The sequence below is a fragment of the Antechinus flavipes genome, chromosome 4, assembly GCF_016432865.1.
Source record: "Antechinus flavipes isolate AdamAnt ecotype Samford, QLD, Australia chromosome 4, AdamAnt_v2, whole genome shotgun sequence".
Taxonomy (NCBI): Eukaryota; Metazoa; Chordata; class Mammalia; order Dasyuromorphia; family Dasyuridae; genus Antechinus; species Antechinus flavipes.
In genome coordinates this window covers 475,790,813-475,815,867 of record NC_067401.1, presented here as the reverse complement: position 1 = coordinate 475,815,867, position 25,055 = coordinate 475,790,813, and the positions used below count along the sequence as shown (strand labels likewise).

The following is a 25,055-nucleotide window of genomic DNA, read 5'->3' as shown; positions in this document are numbered from 1 at the left end:
TAGGGGGCCAAGTACACATCCTCATCATCCTTCCGATCTCTCTCTTTTACTCTCCCAAGTCACCTTCTCCCTCTCCCTCTCGCTTACCTGGATGACGTCCTCCTTCTCTTCCTATGTTATCTCTTCTCCTTTCCTCCTCTTCCTCCCCTTCTCTAGTCCCTGTTTTCCCTTTCCTCATTCTGGCCCCTTCCTTGGCCCCTGAGTGGGAGGTGAGGGAAACTGAGGATCAAACTCCTCAGCAGAAGGAGGGAGTCCCTTCCTAAGTCCCTCACTGAAAGTGAGCCTGACTTCACTTGTGCTTCCCCACTTTGGGCGAGGAAAGGGGAGAAGGGAACAGGGGAACTGGACAGTGGGACCACATAGCCGTCTTTGGAAGGGAAGGAGTTCAGAGCCACCTCCTCTAGCAGGCTGCCGGCTCCCATCCCTGGCTCTTGGCTGAGCCAGAGAAGAGTGAAAATAGCTGTCCCATGTGGCTCACAGAGAATCTAATCCAAAGTTTTCCATTTTATTAAATTTTGCAAAGCTTTTAATTTTTTTAAACTAAGAATTATTTTCTTAAAGGGCTGTTTCCCATTGCCCCTTCCAATCACCTTGATTTACAGATGGGGGGCACGGAGGCCTGGAGAGGGGAAACCACTTGTCCAAGACCACCAGGCAGAGCGGGAAGCAGAACTCGGATCTCTCAGCCTTACCCTCAGGGTGTGCCTTAGGGTCCCTGACCCAGAACTGAAGCCAGGAGCGGCTGAGGGGAGAGGGAGGAGGCAGGGACTGGGACAGGGGGCTGGGGCTACTGAGGCTAGTGCGGCCCTGACAAGTTCCCAGCCCAGGTGGGCTCTTGACAGTCCATTCAGGGGCGGGATCCATCTCAAAGCCGTCCATTTGGCTGGAGGGGCCTTAAAGAGCTCTAAGCCTTTCCTTCAGGGCCTGCCTCCTGTTCCTGCCGATGGAAGACAATATATTTTAATTGAACCCTTCATTTTGCCAGTGAGGAAATTCAGGCTCCCTAATAGGATGAGGAGCTGTTGTTTATCTTCTGTTCTACAAAAGGACCATGATGCAGGGAGGGGACGACATGCCAGTGAATTGGATTGGAGCGAGGGAGGGCTCTGTGAAGTTAGCAGCCTCACTTTCCCCTCCAGAGGCATCTGGGTCCAGTGGCCAGATAGATCGGGATGACTGGAGAGGGCCCTGGGGTAGTGGGAGATCCTGGGCCTTGTAAAGCTAACGTCTTCCACAGCTCTCAGTTTCACTGAGGCAATGCCTGATTGATAATTAAGGCCCTCATATCTAGTCAATACACCTCTATCTATTTAGACAACCTCTATCTATCTATCTATCTATCTATCTATCTATCTATCTATCTATTAATCCATCCATCCATCTTTCCATTCTTCCATCCATCTATCCATCCATCCAGCTAGCTATCTCAGTTTGGGAGAGCAATTACCCTCTGGGTTTCTGGCAATGCTTATTTACTTTCACCTTGAGCCAACCAGGACCCAAAGACCAAGTGGGGCTTGGTCTGGGACCTACTGTTGGCCAATCAGTGATTTAGATTTAAGGCAGGCTCCTTGAGGAAGAGATCTAGCACACTGTACACAACAACAAGATTATGTGAAGATCAACTCTGATGGACTTGATTCTTTTCAGCAATGAAGTGATGCAGGCCAGTTCCAAGAGACTTGAGTCGAAGAGTCAACTGCACTCAGAGAGGGGACTGTGGAGACTGAGAGCGGATCACAACATAATATTTTCTTTTTTCTTGTTTGCTTGGTTTTTTAATTTTTTTCCTTTTTTTAATCTGAATTTTTCTTGTGCAGCATAATAAATGTGGAAATATGTATAGAAGAATTGCACATGCTTAACCTAAGTTAGATTGCTTGCCGTCTGGGGAATGGGATGGAGAGGGAGGGAGAAAAATCTGGAACACAGGGTTTTGCAAGAGTGAAGGTTGAAAACTATCTTTGCATGTATTTTGAAACATAAAAGGTTATTTTAAAAAAAAGAAGGAAAGAAGGAAGAGAAAGAGAGAAAGAAAGATAGAAAGAAAGAAAAGAAAGAAAGAAAGAGAAAGAAAGAAAGAAAGAAAGAAAGAAAGAAAGAAAGAAAGAAAGAAAGAAAGAAAGAAAGAAAGAAAGAAAGAAAGAAAGAAAGAAAGAAAGAAAGAAAGAAAGAAAGAAAGAAAGAAAGAAAGAGAGAAAAAGAGAGAGAGAAAAGAGAGAGAGAGGAAGGGAGGAAGGAGGAAGGAAGGAAGGAAGGAAGGAGGGAGGGAGGAAGGAAGGAGGAAGGAAGGAAGGAAGGAAGAAGGAAGGAAGGAAGGAAGGAAGGAAGGAAGGAAGGAAGGAAGGAAGGAAGGAAGGAAGGAAGGAAGGAAGGAAGGAAGGAAGAGGAGAGGAAAAAAGAGGGGAAGGAAGGAGAGAAGAGAGAAGAAAGAAGTTTTGCTCAACTACTTCCAGTTGGGTCCCCAGTCGGGGAGGGCAGGTCCTGCTTCTACACTGGTTGTAGTTTGTTCTTTGTTCTTCAAGAGGACCATGACATCAGAGTTGATGCCAGGCCATGTGAGTGAATTGGACTGAGGTGAGGGATTCCTGTGCAGATTCATCAGCTCATTTTCTCCTCAGGATCCAGTGACTAGATTTAGATCAGAACAAATGGAGACGGCCCGGACGCAGTGGGAGACCTTGGCCTTTTAAAGCTTTTCTTTCTCCAGGTCTCCCCCATGTCTCAGTCAGACAAGGGTCCCCCCCCCAATCTCTCACTCTCAGCTCCCACCTAGGACCTCGGTTTCCTGGACCATCTGGAAAGCCACATCCTTTCCATTTCCTACTTCCTGCATCTTCGTAAGAGAAGTGATTCCCCAGCTGTCAGGGGCAAACCCAGCCCTAATGCTCCCACAGACCCAGTGGGGGGGGAAATGGAGGGGGGGGAGGCAGGGGTCTCTTGAAGCTTGATACCAGCTGAAGAGCCCCGGGTTCTAGATAGCTTTAAGGGTGAGAAGTATATCCCTTCCGTGTCAGGTAAGATACTTAAGAAATGTGTTATTGTCCCTGTTTTAGGGAAGAGGAAACTGAGCCCGGGGAAGTTAAACGGTTTACCTAACACTACCCCATGAGTCAGTAAGATCTGAACCCAAACCTTCTGTGGCTGAATGCTCGGTTCCCTCCCACCAAGGAGGGGACCCTTGGGCCTTGGGCCTTTCAGAGCCTGTAAAACCCAAAGGAGACGGCAGCCACTGGGCAGGGGCAAGACCTGGGGCTTCAGGGGATGTAGACCAGGTCCAGGCCCGGGCCTATAACACACAGCGAGGGGCACAGGTCTCTGGCTCCAGCAGTCCTGGCCGGGCCCAGCATCAGAAGCTTCCTCCATCCCAGTGGGCAACAAAGCTTAGAAGGAAGGGCTCGGCTTTCTCAACCTCTCTTCCAGATGGGGAAACGGGTCAGTCAGGAAACTCCTCAAGGCTAAGGAGCTACGGAGGCCAGAGAGGGGAGGGGAAAGGCCCCCTCCAGGCCCTTCCTTCCATCTCTCCATCTTGCCTCAGGCCTGTCTCCCGCTGTTTTTTCTGTCTCCCTCCTGTCTCCTTTCCGGTCCGTTTTCCTTCCTCTGGTTCTCACCTGGACCTGGCTTCGGGCTCCACGGCCCTGGGTTCGCCCCTTGCCTTTCTCTGCGTCTCCCTGACTCCCTGGGTCCCTTCGTTGTCCCTCTGCCAGGCCCCAGGCTCTGCCCTCTCCCGGTTTCTGGCTCCGGGCTTCCCTCCCTCCCTCTCTCCCCTTTCCCTCTCCTCTCCTCTCCATTCTGCCGTCACCCTGGCACTTTATAACCAAACAGACAAACCCCCTTTCCAATTAAAGTGGAATTAGGCAGCTCAATCAAATTAGCTCCCCATTAAAGCCCTCCTTTATTAAACCGTTTTACTGTAGTGCTATTAAGTTTCACCCTCCGCCCTGGAACCTGAGCCGCCCCAAAAAGTTTACCTTAGCATGTTGACTTGGTCTGTGGCGACCTTTGGAGGGGTTGGGTGGGGGAAGTTGCTCTATTTTTGGAGGGGGGAGTGGGGAAGGAGGGAAGGATTGCAAGGCTCCAACCGTTCTAAGAGCGTAGGCCTGGGAGTCAGGAACCCAGGGGTTCTAGTCGTGCCCCCCATGGCCCGGGAGATTGCCACTAGGCCTGCTTGCTCTCTGTCTTGTTTTTCTCCTTCCGCAAAGGGCGGGCTTTGGGCCAGAAGACGGCCCAGGTCCTTCAGAGGCCGCTCTCCGCTTGGGTTCGTAGGCAAGGGCGCAAGGGAAGGGAAAGTGGCCCCGGCGGGCCGGGCGGGGGCCGGCCCTGTTTTGTATAAAAGGGAAAGGGATCCGTGTGCTGCCCAGCGAGGCCCAGTCGGAGGCCCGAGGAGGCCCTTCTCGGAGCTAGGCCGGATTGGGGGGCAGAGAGTCTGAAGAGCAAAGGGTTAGCCAGGGCCCGGGGTAGAGAGGAGCCATGAACCGGGGCCAGGCCGAGCCCGGCCGGGGAGGGCGGGGAAGGGGAGTATGGACGGAGAGGGGCCGGGCGCGGAATTAGGTTTCCACGACAACCGACTTTGGCCGGGAGGGAGCCCCGCTCCTTGTCCCCGCTTCGGGCCCTTCGTGGTCCTCGTTCTTTTTACCTGCGCACTCAAGTGGGGTCACAAGAGACGCCCCATCTCCTCCCGGTCCAGGGCCTAGAGCTCAGGTCCCCTCTGCTGAGGGCCCTGCCAAGTGTGCCCCTGCTCCAAGGCTCTCAGCTGGGCGGTGCGGACCGGCCTTCCTCCCCCCCGCCTCCGGCACCGCCCCCTCCCCGGCACCCCCCTCCTCCCACCTTCCCTCCCCCACCCCCAACCCCCCGCTTTCTGGGCCCTTCAGGCCTCCTTTCCCCGAGTCCAGCGGCCTGCTCAGGGAAGCGTTAGGGGAAGGATCTCGCTCTCCTCGGGGTGGCTGGGCAGAGCAGGGGCTGGAGGGCTTCTTCACGGCCGGACTTGCTCAATGAGCAGGTGAGAGAGAAGGAAGACAGAGATAAGAGACAGAGACAGAGAGACAGAGACACGGGTAAAAAGAAAAGATAGTCCCGAAGAAGCCCGCACCGAAATACGGGAATAGCATTTGCCCGAGCCCGAGAGCTTGTCCGTATGACTCTGGGGAGGAGAGAGGTGGACTTAGGGCGCCGATCCTGCCCCTTACCCACAGCCCCCGGGCCCCCATTTGGCCGGGAGCGATCAGCATCGGGCGTGATCGCCAAATGCCCCGGGGAGGAAGGGACGGGTTCGATGCCGGCTTTCCCGGAGTTCTCCACCAGGCGCGGACGCCTTCCCTTTTCCTGTGAGGAGGGTTTGGGTGGCGAAGAGGGTCTGGGTCGGGTTTCGGCAGTTAGGATCCAGTGCCTCTGAGGGCCGGCGCTTAGAGCTTTCGGCCTGCTTTCTCCCAAGCCTGGCCAGGCTGCCTTCACTTCGGTAAAGAATCCTTACGGGACAGGGGCCGATGTCACCCGGCTTTTCCCGTCACGCTTGCTCCCGGACAGATAGAGCCTGAGATTTAAGATTCCGACATCTCGCAGCCCCCTTTGCAGTGTGGGCGCTTGGACAAGCCCCCTAACCCCCACCCCAGCGAGACCTAGACCGAATTATTGGGCGGGGGTTTGGACGCAAGTGTTAAGGTTCGAGCATTGAGAAGCCTCGGGAGCCAATACCTCGGGCTGGGCAGGAAACTACGGGAACTGGAGAAACCATCGGGGATGGGGAGAGACACCCTTCCCGGCTCCTTTATTCCTCATTGGGAGTGAGCCCAGAGAAAGAGGGAGCTCAGCCCAGGCTGGGGGCAATGCAGTCCCAAGGTGGAGATGGGGGTCTCTCACTTACTCTGTTTAAATTACACGGGGAGCGGGGAAGGGATTAGCCTCGTAAGAAAGATCCAATCGAGACCTTCACAATCTTTTTTTAAAAGTTCTCCTCATCCAGAAAAGGGGGAAGGGGAAGGAGTTCAGAGGTAAATTGGGAGAAACATCTTATTCTCCTGATCTGAGGAGGGTAGACCTTAGAGGTCTTGAGAGAAAATAACATTTCTAACATGTCTGTGAGTAGAAAACACAACGTTCTTTGGACAGTAGGATGTGGGGAACTAGCTACAGACCCTGGATCCCCAAGGAGGGAGGCAAGCCCAGGGCTGCGGTCAAACCGAATCCGGTTGCAGCCCAGCAGGAGAGCTGAGGATTCAAGTAGCTTCCGAGCGAAGGGGGGAGGGGGCGATTCCGTGACACACCTGGAGGAATGGCTGCATCTCTAGCCCTCAGAAGTACGAGACCACCTGTCTAACTTTGGTTGTCGTTGGTTTGTATTTTATCGTCTTGGTTGATTTCCTTTTTGGAATTTTTTTCCTTAAACGTTAATACCAAGTTCACCTACAGATTACAATTAATAACTTAGAATCCATTTATAACATCGTACACTCGCTCGTATATATATATAATATATGTATATGAATATGTATAGATCAGGTACCGATATATTTATACACGTGGAAAACCTCACAATGCACCAGAGATGAAATAGCCATGCTCGGGACCGTAAGCGACGAGGGAGGGTCGGGACGAGAACCGAAACAACGAAAGCGCCCGTTCGGAGCCCACTGCCGGCTCCTCCACAGTCCGATCTCACGGGAGAGGCAGACCCGAGCCAGAGGCAGAGGCGGGACCCAGACGGAGCGAGGCCTGCCCGACACCTCCTCTCCCAAGGACTAGACCCAGCGCTAGGAATAGGTTTGTTCAGCCTAGATTTATATTTGTTAGAGCGAACGAAAACGAAGAGAGGGAGAAGGGGTGCCAGCCTACGATCCGTCTGGGGAGGGTGCGCAGGCGTCCAGCATCTCGGAAGCCAAAGTGCCTTCTGATCGGGCCGGGCTGGGGCTCTCGAACCTGCCGCCTCGGGCCCCGCACAAGGGCCAAGTCCCACACCCACGTTCCTCTCCCCCAGACCTTCGGCCGACCTCGGGTCGCAGGCTTCCGGAAGGGTTCGGGCAAGCTAGGCCGGCTGCGACCTCCGGGCGGATTCCGCCTTAGTGTCCCTGTGCCCCCACCCCGCCTCCGGGGCAGAGCCGGCTTCCCTCCCTCCCGGCCGAGAGCCCGCTGCGAGGGCGCAGGGGCTGGGTCACCCCCGAAATGGGCCGCGAAGCCGGGCGGGGAGGGGCGGCCGCGGCTTCCTCTCCCCCTCCGTGCCCCAGGCACTTCCCCTCGGTCCGTAGCCCTCCCTATTGCTTGTCCGGGGTGTTGTTAACCAGGGGCCCGTAGAGGCCGCCCCCGTTGCTGTAGACGGGTTCCTTGTGCACGGAGGCCGAGCGGTCCCGCATGAGGTCGCTGAAGGCGTAGTCCATGGGCGGCCGGAAGCCCAGCGTGGGCATGAGGCCGGCCGTGGAGTAGGGCGCCATGAAGGCCAGCCCGCGGCTGTGCGCGGCCGCCGAGTAGGCCAGGCGCAGCGGGCTCAGGCCCAGGGGCGTGCCCAGAGGGTAGGCGCCCGCCTCGGCCCCGAAGTGGCTGGCGTTGGGCTGCAGCGGCGAGAAGGCCGAACGGCTGCCCAGGGTCCCGATGGCCGGGGTCATGGCCCCCGCCAGCAAGGGTCTGTGGTGCGGGTGGTGGGCGGCCGCGGGGCCCGGCTGCAGCGCGGCCCCCAGGGCGCCCCCGGCGCCGTCCGCGCGCCCCGTCCAGCCCTCGTCCGGGCCCTTGTCTGGGCCGCCGGCCGCCACGGCCGCCACGGCCGCGCCCCCGGCCACGGCGGCACCGCGGTGGTGGTTCAGGATCTGCTCGATGGCCTGCACCACGTCCCCGCCGCAGCCCTGCAGCACCAGCTCGAGCACGCTGCGCTTGTGGCTGGGAAAGACCCGGGTCAGGATGTCCAGCGGCGTCCGCTGCCGGGGCCCGGGGCCCGAACCCGACGGCGGCGGCGACGCGGCGCCCTCGTCCTTGTCCGCCTCGGAGCCCGAGTCGGAGCCCAGGGGGCTGATGGAGCCCGGGCTGTCGTCCTCCCCGGGGCCGCCGCCTCCGCTGCCGCTGCCGCCTCCGCCGCCCGCTTCCTTCAGCGCCTTGGACTGTGGCGAGCCCAGGAACGAGTCCCCGTCGCCGTTCTCGGATCCTGAGCCGGCCCGGGCCTCCGGAGACGAAGTGCCGGGCGCCGAGTCTGCCCCGTCCGGGGACACCGGTTTTCCCCCGGGCGGCTGAGGGGAACCCGCCCCTCCCGGCTGCAGCAGGCCTTTGGGAAACAGGTCAAACTTCTGTAGCTTGGCCTCTGGGGAAGCAAGAAAATTGGGGACAGGGAGGGCAGGTCAGGGCAAAATCAGGGGCCGGGGAGACCCCCTTTTTGCGCAGACCAAACATCGCATGGGCCGCCTGGTCCGCTGCCACTCCTGGCGGCTCTCCCCAACTGTCCCTTTTTCGCCTGCTCCTAGGATCTGGGGGCCCTGGCTGTCTCTGCCCTACTCCACCTTCTGCTATTTTTCGTACTATATATACATACATACATAGGATCTTGGGCAAGCAACTTGTTCTGGGGTCTCAGGGATTTTCATAGGGGAAACTAGGAAGGAGAATTAAATGGAACATTGCCTCCAACTTGAAATCCTAGGATACTCTAATTTAGGGGTCCTCAAACTTTTTAAATAGGGGGCCAGTTCACTGTCTCTCAGACTGTTGGAGGGCCGGACTATATAGTAAAAACAAAAACTTTGTTTTGTGGGCCTTTAAAGAAACTTCTTCTTAGACCTGGGTGAGGGGGATAATCATCCTCAGCTGCCCCATCTGGCCCGTGGGCTGTAGTCTGAGGACCCCTGCAACCTTCCACTGGCACTCTCCTGTGGCCCACCCCCAGGACCGATGAGATGGACCAGAATTGGGGGAGGATGGCATGAGGAGCCTGGGCTGCATTCCTACTCTGTGCCAAGGAGGTCGAATGGGCAACCAGAGAAGTAAGGGATTTTTAAAAACCTTCCCCCAAAAACAAACGTCAAAAGAAAAAAGAAAATTCACACACACATATTACTCCCCTCTCTCAGGTCCAGAGGCCTACAGGACAACCTGAGCCACTCTGCCCTGAGATGACTGAAAAGTCTCCTCCCTCCCCCCTCAAATCAGATCTTTATTTGAGCCACTGGGTTTTCTCCTTTCCTGAGTCAGATAGAAGAAAGCAGAGTCAGAGATGATTCAGAGACTAGGAAAGAGACAGAAAAAATGTGAAAGTTCAGGAAGACAGGAGAAGAAAGTGAGAGGAGTTTCTGTAAAGTACACTTTTAGAAATTAAAAAAAAAAAAAAACAAAAACCTACAACACAAACCAACAACCGCCATCTAGTCCAAATATCTAATTTTAGCAGAGTAGCATTTCCTCCAAGTGGCAATCCCAACATCAGAGTCAGGTAAATGGCCAGGTCTGGGCTAAAATTCATCTCTGCAAACTCAGTTGATTGCTCCTGGGAAGAGGTGAGAAGCAGAGGGGAGAGGATGGAGAGGAAAAAATAGAAAGACGGGAAAGATAAAAGAGAAACAGAAGAAACTAGAAAGAGAAGGAAATTAAGAGGAAGAAGAGAACCAAATTAGAAGAGGAAACGCTGTGAAAAGCAGAGGCAGGACATAAAAAAGAAGAAAAGGAAACCAAGATGAAGAAGAAAATGTAAAAGTAGAGATTAAAAGGGAAGAAGAGAAAGGCGAATCCCGGGAAGGGGGGGAAGAAGGGAAGGGAGTGAAGAGGAGAGACCAGTGAGAGGGAAAGGGGGGAAAACAAGCAGCAAGGGTGTAAAAGAAAAGAGCGGGGAAAGGAATGAAGAATGGAAAGAAATGACATCGTTGAGGAAGTGATATTAGTAGAACTAGAAAAAAGCAACGGAGAGAGCAGGGAGAGAAAAGGGGAAGGAGGAGCTCAGAATAAGATAAGAAAGTGGGTAAAAAAGAGAAAGCAAGAGCAGGAGGAGGAAGTCCATCTATAAATGAAAGGAGAAAAAAAAAGCCGTGTGAACTAGAAGGGAGGAAAGAGAGAAGCTGAAAAGGAGGTGAGGCAGAAAGTATAAAAAGAGAGAAAGAAGAACGACAGGAAGGGGAAATAACGTTGAAAATAAACGAGAGGAGGAGGAAAGGAAGGGAAAGCTGAGCCAGATTGGAGAGTTGAGGGGAGAGAAGAAGGAAACAACAGAGAAGAGAGGGAGAAACGGGAAAGCGACACGGTGGGGCTGCGGGAACCGGAGAATTAGGAAAGGGGCCCGGAGAGAGGAGCGCAAGAAGGCGGACGAGAAAATGCCAGAAAAGAGTATAAACTAGTGAGGAGGAGTGAAAGGCAGGAAAGAGGGGAAAGCGGGAAAAAAGGGGGGGGGGTGAAGGGAGAGAGACAGAGCCACAGAGAAAAGAAACGGAAGAAATCCGAGAAAGGGGCGTTCGAACGAAGCGATGGAGAGAACCAGCGAACAGAGAGAAGCGGCAGAAGGGAAGGAGGCGGGAGAGGCAAGGGCGGCTAGGGAGCGGAGAGAAGCCCTTCCTCGCGTCCCCGCCCGGCCACGCGCGGGGTCCCCGGCATCCTCCCCCCTTGCCCCTCCCTTCACCTGTGCCTCCGGCTCCGGTTCCAGCGCCCCCCGCGCCCGAGCCGGGCCCCGGCCCGGGGCCGGCCCCGCTGGCGCCGTCGGGGCACACGGTGCCGAAGACCTCGTAGGCGGGCCGCGGCGGGATGATGCCGTTGGCCGCGGCCAAGGCGAGCCCCTCGGCCGTGCCGTAGAGCAGCTGCAGCTCGCGGGCCTCGTTCTCCTCCTGCGCCTGCTGCCTCCGCAGAGCCACCTGCGCCGCCATGACCCGCTGGCGCTCGGCGATGAGGGTGCACTTGGCGCACAGGCAGTCCTTCCACCGGCAGTAGCGCTTGTGGCCCTTGAGCGCCGAGACCACCCCGTGGTTGCGGCACCGCGCGCACTTGGGCGTGCGCGGGTACTTCTCGGCCGCCCGCAGCAGCAGGGGCGGCGCCCGCAGCAGGCCGCCCGCCACGCTCACGGGCAGCGACGCGGCCGCCGCGGCCGCCGCCGCCACGGACGCCACGGACGCCACGGAGCCCGGCGCCACCGGGGGCCCGGCGGCCGAGGGCACGCTGGGGAGCTCCGAGCGCAGCTCCATCGAGGCCAGCCTTCCGCCTGTCTGCAAGGGACGAGAGAAAACAAACCCCCACCCAGTTGACTTGGCCCAGAGGCAGAGGGGGCGGGGGAGGTGGGGAAGGAGCCTGGGGCCGAAGGGCAGGAGACCGGGCCGACAGGCTCGGGGTGACCATGCGCAAGGCCTCTCGCCTAGTTGGGCCTGCTTGCTCGACTGTAAAATTGGTTGGAGCAGGAGACCCGAGCGCTTTCCGCCGCGGGCAGTCGGCGCTCTGCTAAGTTAAGCCCCTCCAGCTGGGCCGGACGAAGCCCCCACCCCCAGCTCACCCATTCCCAGTCCCAGGTTCCATGTCCTCTGCTCTCAGTTTCCGTCCTAGCCCTCGCGTTCTAAGTTCCCGAGGCCTTCCTGACTGTAACACTGCAAGTTGCAAGGGCCTTTCCAGCCCGAACTTTCCAGCTTTGGCGTTCGTTCTCTAAGATTTCCTTCGGCTTTTCAATTGTCTTCTATGGAACCAGGGGCCCCTGCGCTCTAACACCCGGAATTTAAGTTTTCCTTAAGTTCTTTCTTGATTTCCCTACCCACCTAATAGCCCCAACTCCGCGTCCAAGGATGGCATTCCCCTCCCAGGCATTTAAGGAAATGGGGGGATGTGTGACTTGCCCACGAAAAAAGCCACATCGTGTGTGTGTGTGTGTGGGGGGAGGTTTCACTGGATCTCTGTTTCCCTACAATGGGGGAGGGGTAACAAAATGGAGTTTTTAAGGCCTTTGCCAGCTCCGATAATTTTCGCACACGGTTCCTAGTGTAGCCTTCCGGACCTCTCTTCGCGCCCCAGGCTCCGAAATCCTTCCTTTCCCTTAATTTTACGAAGCTTCTTATGAGGGTTGGAAAGAAATCCTCCGCATTAGGCCTTTCTTCCTCTCGTCCTTCCCCCTCTCCCTCACTCCTTAAATCGGCTGCTGGGGCGGAGGTGGGGGGCGTCCCAGGTCTGGCTCCCTACACTTCTACCTCCAGACCAACCTGCGATCGGCCAGCAGCCCTACGCCCCCGCCTCCCGCTCCTTGGGGGTCTCCGTTTCCTTCCTACCCCCACCCTTGGTAAGCCATTAAGCCCCCTCGCTCTCCCAGTTCCATCACATAAGGGGGGGGAGAGCCTGGCTAGCCGCCCCTGGCTACTCCGCTCCCCCTCCCACGACCCCGGGCTACCGCGCGCACCCACCTGGCTCGGACCCCGCGACTCCTCCTCCGTTGGCCGCCGCACAGCGGGCGGCAGAGCAGACTTCCCTCTCGGCTGGCTGAACTCGCTAGGCTCGGGCCTGGGCCTGAGAGGAGGCACTTACGTAGGCAGCTCCCTTATCTGCCCATCTCCGCTCCCTGGGGCCACTAGCGCCAACTTGAAGCCCCCGGCCACCCCTTCCTTCACCAGCCGGCTCCCGACTCCCCTCTTTGCCCTCCCCTCCAGAAGAGAAATCAGAAACCGTCTCTACCGGGAGGGGGGGCAGGGCCGGGACTGGGGGTCCCAGGCCGGTCTCGAGGAGCGGGGAGGGCAGCCAACGGCCGCGTGGAGCGTGGGAGAGCCGCGGGCCGATCGAAGCCTTCCTCTGGGGTCGGAGCCGGTGCTGGAGTCGGAGCCGGAGCCGGAGCCGGAGCCAAGGGTTGCCGCAGCAGCAGCAGCAGCAGCAGCAGCCGGCGGCCACGGGCCGAGTTGCCAGGCGCTGCCCGACCGAGTCTCAATGAGTCGCTGGCCCGCTCTATTGTTGCTCGTTACGTTTCCATTAGACAGAATTTGACAACAATGTGGCGCTTGCTATTGGTCAGGGGAGGCAGGCGGACCTCTGATTGGCCGCCCCCTCGGTTCCCCCCCCCCCGCCCCCGAATAAGCGCCCGGGGAGACTCGCGTTCTCTGGGTCTGGCCGAAGGACTCTAAACTCTAAAAGCTTCCCTGTGTTCTTAAGAGTCGGGGAGGGGGAAGGGGAGGAGTAGAAGGGAGGGAAAGGGGAAGGGAAAGGGAGGGGGGAATGGGGAGAGGGAGCCCGGAGACCCGGGAAGGGACTCGAAGATGAAGGGGTAAAAAAGAAAAAGAAATGAGACCAGGAGGAGTGTTTAAAATATCATGACAAGTAGTTTCCGTGTGTGAGAGAGCGTGTGAATTGCGCCTAATTGCCGCGGCCGCGCTCTCCCTCCTCTGCTCCAAGTCTGTACTTTAGTTAATAACCCGTGGGGAACCAGAGGGCCTGAATCTGCGAGCTGAGCTCCGACACCGCTCGCCTAGGGCACTGCGGCTGGGGGTCACGGGGGGGGGGGGAAGGGAGGGGGCTGCGGGCGGGCCTCCGAGCGCTGCCTGGGGAAAGTGGCCAGCTTGGTGCTTTCCTTCCCAGCGCTCCCCTTTCCCTTCTTTCCCTCCTTTCTCTGCGTTCATTCCTTGCCTCCTAATTTCTTCCCTCTTTCCCTTTTCTTTTTTTCTTCAACAAACCTTTCTTCGCTGTTTTCCTTTCTTCTTTTCTTCAACAATCATCTCTTCCTTTCCTGGCCTTTCCTTTTCCTTTCCTTCCATTTTTCTTCCTCTAGTCTTCTCCCCTTTTCCTTTAAACATGCATTTCCTTCCCTTCCCTTCTTCGTTCTCTCCTTCCTTCTTCCCTTCTTTTTCCTTTCTTCCTTCTTTCCCTATTTTCTTCCTTCCCTTTCTCCCTCCCTTCCTTGCTTCCTTTTTTCTTTCTGCCTTCTTCCTGCCTCTCTCCCTTCCTCTCCTTTTCTTCCTCTTTCCTTCCCTCCTTTTATTCCTTCCCTTTTTTTCTTCCTTCATTTCTTCTTTCTTTCCCTATTTTCTTCCTTCCCTCCCTCCCTTTTTTCCCTTCCTTCCTTCCCTCCCTCCTAACGTTTTTCTCTCTCCCCCTTTTTTCCTTCCTTCCTTTTTTCATTGTCTTTCCTCTCCCTTCCTCGGGGCGAGCGGTGGGGGTGGGGGAGAATCTCGGAGCTGGGGCCTTTTCTCGTTTTCCAGTCCAGCCCTGCCCCGGCGTCCCCCCACCGTGAAGCCGTGGCACCTGTCCGTGGAGAGTTCGATCCCTTAGCATCCCAAGACCCGGGAGCGCAGGCCAGGGGAGGGAATCATTGCTAGGGGGTGAGTATTTTGGTGTTTCCCCCCCCCCCCGATGTTGTTTCCTGGGGTGGGGGGAGGAGGGAGAGAGGTAAGCTGAGAGCCGGGTCTGAACCCCGTCTCCGTCTCTCCCCCCTCCTCCCCACTCCCGGCCCAGTCTGCCCCGGCTCGCTAAAGCCAGCTCTCCAACCTTTCTCAGGAGGGTCCCTACTCAGGGTGAGGCGGAGCGAGGGCGCAAGGGGCAGGGCTGCGGGCCTGGGGGGATCGTCCTTTCGCTTTTTTATTTTGGCTCCGGGGCAATTGTTGCTGCTTTGGGTTTAAACACCACCAACAATTACACATAAATAACGAAGCCCCGAAACCATCTTTCCGGGGGGTCTCCCCCTTGGAGGCAGGCGGCTAGAGGCGGGGGTCGCGGCCCATCTGTCAGTCTGAGTACGGAGCCCGGCCCCCAGACCCCCTCCCTCCCAACCCTTCCGCCTTTCCTTTAACCTCTTAACTTGACGTCACCGCCCCGGTACTAAAAGGCCTGGGAGAGCTCCCGAGGTAACTTCTGTCTGCCCGCCGGCTTGGGCTCCTTTTCCGGAGCCTGCAGCTGGAGTGAGCCCCCCAGCTCCCCTCGCCCCCATCTCTCTTCCTCTTCCCTCCCCCATCCCGTTTACATCTTTCTCCTCTTTTCTCTCCTTTCCCTAACTTTTTCTCCTCTTTTTCCTAACTTTTTCGTTTTTCTTTCTTTTCTCTTTCTATGAATTTTTATTATCTTTCCTTTCTTTCATTGCCCTCTCTTCCCTTCTCTCCTTATCTCCTCGAGCCCTTCTTCTGACACAGATTGTTGATTTTGTTTTGTTTAATTCAGAAGGAAAATAAAATAAAAGCTCCTGGGCGGATCACCCGGAGACTAAAGGTTTCTCCGCTGAAGCAGCACCCTCCCTTCCCGTTCTCCCGGGTGCGTGTCGCTTGTACGTCTGTCTCTATGTTCTGCGTGTTTTGCGCGGGGGCAGTTGGGTGTTTCCCGTGGCCCTCGGCACACAGTCCTAGGAACTCTGATCCTTTCGTTATGATAAATATGTTGGGACGAAGTCGGAGCCAGGCAGCTCATTTGGTCCCAGGCAAGCCGACGCTACTGGAGGAGGCGTGATCAGGGGTGCGCTGGGGTGGGGGACGCTGTGGCCCTGCGGAGTCCCCTTCTCCGAGTCTGTCCCGAGTCTAGCTCCCCACTCCCCGTCTCCAGCTGCTTCCGGGAGGGCTTTAGAAGGAGGGGATAGTATGGGCCCCATCTACTTCCAGCTGAGGCCGGAAAATTTGTACTGGGCCAGGCCTAGGCCCTAGGCCCGGCGGCGGCCTGAGTCAGCCGGCCCACTCGGACCTTCACAGACCACGAGGAACAGAGCAAAGTACCCAGGTCGCTCAGATCCTCCCTGGCCAACAAGCGATGGACCTCCGGAGCTGGCGCAGAGCGAGCTGGAAGGCTGTAGAGAGCGGCCCCCATCTCCAGAGGTCCCGCGGCTCGTGTGTCCAAGACGTGTCCCGCCGCCGAGACGGCCCAGACCCCTGACACGAGTCACGCTCGACGTACCTACACCCCGCCTCACCTTAGGCCGCGAGAAAGGCGCCGAGGGAGGGCCCCACGTGCGCTTGGGAAGGTTCCCATTTTACAGCTGACTAGGCCAACGTCGAGGCCGTCCCCGAGCGCCTTGCCACTGGGGTCATCCAGGTGGGAAGCATCCGAGTAGGATTCCTGCCTCCAGCCTCCTGCCTCTGCGCCAAAGGACATGGGAGGATGTGTGTGTTGGGGGGGGGTCCCCGAAGCTCCCTGGAGCCAAGCGGCCCCCTGAGAGTCTTCGAGCGCCCCGGAGATGCTGGCTGCTACTGCTATTACCTGGCACACGGAAGTCAGCGTCTTCCTGCGTGGAGCTGGGACCACGCAGCTCGGCCAGGAAACGGCCTTTGGAGGTAGGATTTGGGATCGGAAGCCCTGGTTTAATTGGTGCAGGCCAGAGGACCCCGAAGTGTGATTCGGGGAGACCTCCAGACCTTCTGGGGACCCAGCCACGTCCCAGCCATTTGACTTTCTGATGTGGCAAATATCGGGAGCTCGGACCCACGGAAAGCTCCCGCAGGATCGATTCCCAAGCGTCCGCGCTTGCGCTCTGAGCCGACCGCTGGGGGCTAAGCGCCAGGGACACAAAGAGAGCAAAAGCCCTGCCCTCGAGCAGCCGACCGTCTAGGGAGAATTGGACCCGCCGACAGCTCTGTACCGACAGGCGGGGGCTGCACGGACTGGACTGACGGGAAAGGAGGCCCGGAATGGAGAGAGCCGGAAGGCCTCCTCCAGATGGATGACAGGGAACGTGGCGGGAAAGGTGGAGACGCGTCGCTGGAGGGAAGGGTCTGACCGGGCTCCTCTCCCAAGGGCAGAGACGGCTCGATTCGACCGAACGCAACCCCTATTAGAATCAAAGGTTCAAATCTAATCTCCGCCCTTACCGCTGGGGTAAGCTGGGCCTCAGTTTCCCCCCGGAAAACGGAGGCTGAACCAGATCGCCGCTGAGACTCCTAACGGCTCCAAGTTTACTGTGCGATCTAGGACCGCTGCCCACCACCCCCGCTCCCACCGCCGTGCCGGGGAAGTTAGACGGCCCAGGCTCGGAGTTCGAAAGCTGAGATCGGACCCCGGAGGCTCTCCGGGCCGCCTTTCTCACTTTACAGTAAAGGAAAGGGACTTGTTCAGGGTCACATCCAGTCCATGCCAGCGGCCGGCAGAACTGGGAGGAACATGAACTCCGAAGCCAACCCCGTTCTGCTACCCCCACCGTGCCCCTCCCCGCGATGGTTACTGCTCCCGCTATTTGGGGGCCAGGAGAGGGAGGGGAGCGGGCTAGAGAGAAGGGTCACAAGAACGAGATTGGCGTTGAGCTAGCGCTGCAAGGCTGGCAAAGCTCCTCGGCGCGGTTTCCCCTTGGGGAGGGGGCCCTGCGGAACGGGGCTTATTTAGTAAGCGCCTACTGTATGCCAGACACCGCGTTATGCGCTTTATAAATATTATCTCGTTGGATCCTGGGATGCCCAGAAGGCCAGAAGCAGCTCTACAGTCCTGAGGCCCAGAGACACCTCCCCGCCCCCAGCCCAGGATGGTGAGTAGGAGCCCACGGGGTGGGGGGTGAGCGTGCGAATACGTGTGCGCCTGGAGGAGGCCCTGCATGGGGTTGGATGAGGGAGATCCATTCACTCAACCCCAAGGCCTGGCTAGTTTTTCGTTGGTTCTTCTTGCCCCAGGGCAAGCCCCTTTCTTCTCTGAGAGCCTCAATGTGCCCGATCTCCTGCTTTCTTTACTTTTTTCTTTTTTTTTCGTTCTTTCTTTTTTTTCTTTCTTCCTTTCTCTCTCCATTCCTTCCTTCCTTTTTCTTTTCTCTTTCCTCCTCTTTCTCCCTTCTTCCTTCCTCTTTCTCCCTCTCTCTTTTTCTCTCTCTCCAGTCCCTGCTCTGCCTTCCCCTACTTTCCTCTGCTCTCCTTTTCTTTCCAGTTCACTCTCTTCGGTTCCTTTCTCTTTCACCCAGTCCGGGAAAGGTCGGAAACCCGGGTCTAACGCAGTTGTCAGAATTACAGGCCGCCCTGTGCGGCCCCTGAATTAGACCGGCGGCCCCCAGGGCCTCCCCACCTGACAGAACAATTGAATTAAGCTGAAAACAGAAAATGCGGAAAGTACTCTTGGACAGCGGTTGTTTGGGGAGGGGGAGCAGGACGGGGCCGAAATCGTCCTCCATTTCTTCTTCTGACCCTTCCCAGGTGAGCAAGGTTCCCCCTCTCAGCCCTGCCCCTCCACCTTCGCTAGGCCAGTCTCAGCCCAGATCGGAGAGGCGGCCGGTCCCAGCCCGAGAAGGGGAAGTCAAGGATTCCTTAGGGCCACCTCCCTAAGAAAAGGAAAATTTGGCGTCCGATTACAAGAGGAGCCCGTCCCCACTCCTTCCAGCTCCTCCTGGTCCCGAGCCCCTGGACCCCCTATCCCGGGCGACCCCGATGAAAACAGATATTACGCAGACACACAAATCCCAGGAGCAGAACACATAGCCAGAGCACACACACAAACGCACCCATGCACACCCGCGGCCCCTTCTGCGCCCCATTGCCCTCCTTCAGTGGGTTCTGGACGTTACCTCCCTCCCCCCAGCAGCCTCAGTCAGCCCAAGCCAGGGGGGCCTCCCTGCGCCCCATCCCCAGGCCCGGAGGCCAAACGGGGTCTCCGCCCTCGTTCCAGCAGGGGCTCGGAGCCCTCAGTTATTATCGCCCCGGCGGGCCCGGGTCCCTCAGGAGCTCCCCGCGCTTTCTTTTCACTAGAGTCCGCTGCGCACCCCGAGTGGGAGGGCGCCGAAGGCCGCGCTGAGCTCTGCCCTTCCCGCGGGCGCCGAGGCCCCGGGGAGCTCTCCCGGCTCCCCTCCGAACAAGTTTGAGCGGGCGCGTGTGAGTGCGCGCCCAGGCGAAGGTGCCAGGCTAGAGCCAGGCTTTGGCTCCGCGGCAACGTGTCGAACGCCCGTCTGGCGGAGGTCCTCCCGGACCATCCCAGGGCAAGGCCCCGGGAAGGGGCTCCGGGGCGGGGACGCACGCGCGCGTTTGTGTGCCTGTGTGTGCATGGAGAGGGGGTCTTTGCCCCCGAGGCCCCCGGCCCCCTTCCTGGCCTCCTTAGGCAGGGAGCCCTGAACTGCCTTCGCTATTCCCGGGTTCGGGCCCAAGCTTGGGGGGCACGGAGGCACCTGGGGACGAAGCTGGGCCAGAACCCCCCAGCAGAGATCGTGGTACTACTGGCCCGCTCCACGCCGCTCAGCCTCGCTCCCTCCCTTCCCCTCCCCTCCCCTCCCCGGGCCGTGCCCCCTTCCCCTCGGTCCTCTCCGCCCTGCCCCAGGCTCGGCTTGCCCCCTTCCAAACCTCCCCCCTCTCCCCCGCCTCTTTGCCCCGCCCTGGTTCTGCCCCCTTTCTGGCCCAGCTCCTGCCCCACCCTCTGTCCCGTTTCTGGTCCGGTTCCCGGGCCTGACCTCAAACCTGAGCCCCGCCCTTGGCTCTACCCCAACTCGGGTCCAGTTCCCGGACCTTCCCCTCCCCGGCCGTACCTCTCTGCTCCCCCCTCCTCTGGCTATGTCCCTCCCTCGCTCCCTCTGCCCCCCGCCCCGGCCCAGCCTAGGCCTGGCCTCCCGCTCCCTGCCCTGAGTTGGGGAGGGGGGAAAGTTGGGGGGGGGGCGCTGACTTTTCCCAGTGTTTACTCACGGAATCAAAGTAAGCAAACGCCATCTGTTTCCCTGCTGCGGCGCCGCGGCTTTTAATTACCCGCTCAGCGGCCCTAATAGAGATGATATTAAACTAAATCTTTCTGACATTAAAAGTAATTATCCCCAAACCAATATAACTGGGATAGAAATTACCCTCCGTCCCTCCTCGCTCCCCGCCCCCCCCAGGCCCGCACCCCTTCAACCCCTCCATACACACCCCTCGTACCCCTTCCCGGCCCCACCCACCCAAGCTCCTCCCAGCAGCCCCCCTTCTCCTCGGAGCGGGGTCTCCAGGACCCTTTGCAACACCCTCTGCTTCCCTCCCTCCACCGGCCTCTGCCCCCTCCTTCCACTCAAAGGCCCAGCACCTCGAGCCTTACCACCTGTTACCCTCGGGAGGGGGGGAGACACACGTCCCTCCTCGCCCCCCCCTCTGCGGATCTAACGCCTTCCTTCCCAAATACGAGAAGGGGTTCGCTTGCCCCCCAAAACGTGAAACCCCGTGACCTAGGCCTGACGCTCACACACCCAGCAGTCCTGAATCCTAAAAAGGGACCCCTGCTGTAACGGAGCCAACAACAGACCCCCAGTGATGGGGAAACAGGAGGCAGCTGGGGAAGGAAGGGAATAAACATCTAAATAGCTCCTACTACCCACCAGGCAGTATACTGTCATCTCATTTGATCCTCACCCGAGAACAAAAAAATGGGAGGACTGGAGTTCAAATTCCCTCCCTCCATGTGGGGAAGGGGTGGGGAAGACAAGACTTACGCCAAGCCCCTCCATTTCCATGGCCAGAAAAGAAAATCACCTCCCCAGCTCTAAATCCAAGACCAAAGGGAGACTGTCCCAGTCTGAAGGGCTGGGGCTGGGGTGGGGGAAGCTCTGGGACAGTCTCCGAGTTTTGCCCTCCAGTCTGTATATGCCTTTCTGCAGCTCCTCTCCCCCTAGATTGTTTTATAGCCAAAAAAGGGAAGGAGGAAAAGGAAAAAGAGAAGGAAGATAAGCACTTATTAAGCACCTAGTGTGTGCTAGCCACTGTGCTAAATGCTCTACAAAAAATAAAAATCAATAACCCTAAGAGGTAGGTACTATTATTACCTCCATTTTTCAGTTGAGGAACTGAGGCAGAAAGAGATTGACTTACCCAGGATCATGCAGTTAGTGTCTGAGGCCAGAAGTCTTTCCTTTCCTACTCCCAGTAGCCAGAGCTGTATGTTCCTATAACTTCCCCTCTTGGTGGCAGCTCTCAAGCTTAGCAAGTTTTTCATGATGTGGAACCATCAGCCTCTGGAATTTCCTTCCCTGGCCCTTAGGTCTCCTGAATGGGGCAAGCAGAAAAAATCTAACCCCTCCCCCCCTCCCCCTCATGGTCTCTGAATTTCCCCTAAACATCCCTAGTTCTTTCAAACGATCCTCAAAGAATTTGGGCTCAAGGCCCCTCCCTTGGACACTGGAGCTTTCTGTCCTTTCTTAACTCTCTGACTCAGTTGTTCGAATCGAGACCTGACATGGGACTGTGGCCACTTTGTTTCTGGAAGCCATCCTTTCAGGGAAGATCAGGGTCTCTGAGCCACAGGTGGGGGGGTAGCGGGCCCGTGGTTGGCTCATCCCCCATCCTGCCACATGTCCACAGGCTCCTGGAACCTCTGTGTGTTCTTTGTTGGCCTTAGCTGAGTGAGTAGCCGGAGACAGGAGTGACCCATGAGACCAGGCAACCCATCCAAGCTTTGGGAAGCCCCACACGCTCCATCCGCGTGAATCTACCCGTGTACTGAAATTTGTGCCCGCGTCCCGGGGGCCTTGTATGTGAAAGGTGAGAACGTTCCCCCGGTCGGTGAGACTATTACTTTGTTGCTGCTGTCCTCGGTAAATAGAACATTTTCTAAAAGCTAATTGATATCAAATGGTAAGGAGCCCAGATGGGGGCTCATGCGTTACAGTAATAGAAACCTCCGTCCCTTAGTGTTTCCTCCAAATCTTGAGGGGAGCAGCAGTTTTGCCCTCTGGGGAGCCCAGCCTCCTAGTCTAGTGCCGGTGGGAAAGTGACCCCAGAGGAGTTGTTATAAAAACGTAGTAACAATTTTGTACACACACACACACACACACACACACACACACACACACACACACGTCCCCGGGGAAATTCACTGGAGACCTGCCAAGGTCTGGCCACTTGTCTAGTCCACACCTCCACCTTTTCCAAACGAAAGCACCCGTCTACTTGCAAAAGCTTTGCCAACATTTGGGTGAAGTCTGCTTACAACCTTAGCCCCAAAGAGCACTCAGACACAACTCGGGAAATTTGCAAGTCGGAGGCTGAGGCTTCCAGTCATCCGGGCCTGATTCCTTCATCATCAGTAAGTCACAGAATAATCATGATTCTATGGCTGATTTCTTCATCAGTAAGTCACAGAATAATCATGATTCTACCGTAAGCCTATCAGGGAATAAAACAAGACGAATCAGCCTAGTACTTGTGAGAGCTTGGTGGAGTTCTTGGTCACGCCCACTTCTCCCACTTTCTAGACCTCTCCTTAACCATTTCTCCAAGAAGATGCTTTGGAATTTCCCCAGGAATGGAAACCAAGCTCATTGGCTGGAATATTGGATCAAGGTGAAATTCAGCCAGGAAATGTAAGCGCCTAGAACTGACTGCACAGATATGGAAAGGGGGAGCACGCTTGGACCCCAGTGCAGATGAAAACCATTTGTGAATTGGTTGGACAGGGAGCTTGGACAGGAGTCCACATTACAACGTGGCTTCCAAAAACAAACGGGACCTTTCACTTCATGAAGACGAGCAGAGCGGTCCGAGTTGTAGAGGACGGTCTTCTGGCCTGGGTAGACCACATCTGGTCCCCCATTTTAGAAAGGATATTGCCAAGCCGTAGAGCAATCAGAGGATGACAAAGGAAGGGACAACCAGAGATCCAGACGGAGAAGGATCCATCGAAAGAACTAAGGGTGTCTAGCCCAAGGGAAGAAGACGGAGTTGTTTTCAGATACGGGAGGGCCATCCCGTCGAGGGCCTTAGATTGGTTCTTTTGGACCCAAAGAGCAAAATCAACATCACAGAGGGAGGCAGATTTCAGCTCAATATAAAGAAACATTTTCCCACAATTAGATCTGTCCCAGAGAACCAGTAATAGCAAATGCTTGCATAAAAGGCTTTACCGTTTGCAGAGAATAGCCATGTGTGACCTCATTTACAAAGCACTGGACACCTTCAGACAAAGGTGGATGACCACAGGCGGGCATAAGAAAGGGGCTCCCACGTGTTCGGCCGTGAGTTCTGTCTGATGTCCCATACGACACTGAGGTTCAGGGATTCGTCACCCACTGAACCCATGGCCAACACGCTCAAAGCCTCCACCTCTGACCTCCCAAATTTCCCGAACTTCGTTCCTTTGGTTCCGAGATCTGAATCACCCGCCCTCCTCCTGCCAAGCCCCATCCTGTAGTGGACTCCCTCCTTTGCCTGGCTGCATGTCCACCAATGGTTATTTAAAAGGTATAAAGAAGCGTACAAAGCTATAAATAATACACTGCAAGATAAAGTCAGTAGAAAGGTATTGAAAAGAAAACTATCCTTGGCTCAGATTGAATTTCCCCTCCGCCTTCTGATTTAAATCTTAACTAAAGTTTCTGTTTTGGTGGCCTTTGCCTTGATCGATGCCCTCTGTGCCAGTGGCAGCAATATAACAATAATAACTGCTAACATTTATATAGCCCAGTCGATAAATATTCATATTTATTTACCTACTATGTACCAGGCACTGTGCCAAGGTTGCTAATATTATTTCTCGTTAGATTCTCACAACGATCCTGTGAGGTAGGGACCTTCCTTTATCTCCCCATTTTACAGATGAGGAAACTGAGGCTGAGTAGGGTCACAAAGCTAATAAATGTCTGGAGTGGGATTTGGTCTCAGATCTCCTTGATTCTTGGAATTCTTGATGGGCACCCTCCACTGTGCCAGGCTTTCTCTCAAGGCATTTCCTTATTGTTTAGAAATCCAATTATCTCTGTATCCTGAAATCTCCAACATATCGCCCTTCCTGAAGGGCAAACACACTTGAGTTAAGTGTAGCGCATCATGATCCTTTCCACTTGTATATGAAGGATTGGATACTTTTCTTGGCAGTCTACTGGAAGAAGCCTTCCTGGGTGCCGGCTTTATCTCCCCTCTAAGATAGCGACAGCTTTGACCAAGACTGTATTCAGGAGCAGGAGTGAACTCCCTGAGATAACAATCGCTTCCCAAGGTTGCCGAGTGAGCTCCGTCCTTAGGCTAATGATTAGAAATCCAGATTTCAGAGAACCGCCACCTACTGTAAGATTGCTCAGAGGGCTGGATACCCAGCCCCCCAGAGGACCGAGGATGGGCTCCTGGAATTGGAAGCCACATCAAAGGTCATCTGGTTCAAATCCTCCCCCTCCCATCATTTTGCTGATGAGGAAACTGAGGCTCGGGGAAGTTACACAATTGGCTCAAAGTTACACAGGTAGCAATGGTTGGGGTCGAGATAAGGATCCAGATGCTCCGACTTCAGAGCCAGACCCTTCATTGTGCCAGAAAGCTCTCTAATCATAATCACCCTGGCTGCTCCTGCTCACGAGGATGGGAACAGAGAAATGTGCTTTGTTAGGGAGAGAGAGCGCATTTCTGAGTTAGGAAAAATAGAGACATTTAAATCACATTTCTTAGTGTGTGTATGGCTAGATATTCTCACACACACACACACACACACTCTCACATCTGTATATGGATATATGTGTGTATCTGTAGAGATCTACAGTATGGGTGTTTATGGAATATATGGGTATATTTTTGCAGTAGATAGAGAAATATGTAGAGATAAGTAGACATGTATGTGTATATCTACATATTTACATATATCTTTAGAGTTTATGTCTCTAGGCTAAGATAATCATATACATGCACTTTCACCTATATTTATATGTGTATATTCATAGATATATGTGTATGTACATATACGCAACCTCAAATTTCACTCTTCCAAAAGATACTCTGATATGAAATATGGCTCAGGATTCCTAATTGCCTCCCCTTCCCAAACACAAAAACATCCCACACTGGCCTGGGAACACCATCTGAAGAGTTGTGTTCCAAAACCTTTGTCCATCAGCTTGACATCTGGACATCTGGGATATACATTTATACACACACATACACACACTCACACACACACACACACACACACACACACACACACACACACACATTGGTTTGTTTCTTCTTTCCCTTCCTTTTTGTGGATGGAGTATTATACCCTTACCTGAGGATTCTCTGCCCAAACAAATGTAATTTTTGATCACTGAAATCTCACAAAATGTCTTGGGGTTTACAGGCTAGATTTCTTCCTTAAAGATCCTGTCTTAAATCCACATCATCAATTCTGAGGGACGTGGCATGAGATGCTTGATGCCAGTTCCAATGATCTCGTGATGGAGAGAGCCATCTACACCCAGAGAGGGGACTGTGGGAACTGAGCATTTTTACTTTTTCTTCTGTTGTTGTTCACTTGCATTTATTTTTGCTTCTCTTTTTCTTCTTCTGGATTTGATTTTTCTTGTG

The 25,055-nt window shown here is 55.7% G+C and overlaps 1 protein-coding gene across 1 annotated transcript; it reads right to left on the bottom strand.

Annotated features, from left to right (window-relative positions):
• Nucleotides 1–6,073: 6,073 nt before the first annotated feature.
• DMRTA2 (DMRT like family A2) lies at nt 6,074–11,126 on the bottom strand. Its single transcript, XM_051995255.1, has 2 exons — nt 10,571–11,126; nt 6,074–8,275 (listed from the first exon to the last, which is right to left on the bottom strand). The coding sequence occupies exons 1-2, from the start codon at nt 11,124–11,126 to the stop codon at nt 7,245–7,247; spliced, it is 1,587 nt and encodes a 528-aa protein (XP_051851215.1). The 3' UTR covers nt 6,074–7,244.
• Between the last annotated feature and the right edge of the window lie 13,929 nt (nt 11,127–25,055).

Bases quoted from the DNA above. Each gene is read 5' to 3' on its own strand.
- DMRTA2 (XM_051995255.1), bottom strand. From the start codon at position 11,126: ATGGAGCTGCGCTCGGAGCTCCCCAGCGTGCCCTCGGCCGCCGGGCCC. The intron at 8,276-10,570 runs GTGAAGGGAGGG...TTGCTTCCCCAG, and splicing joins AACCGGAGCCGGAGGCACAG to AGGCCAAGCTACAGAAGTTT.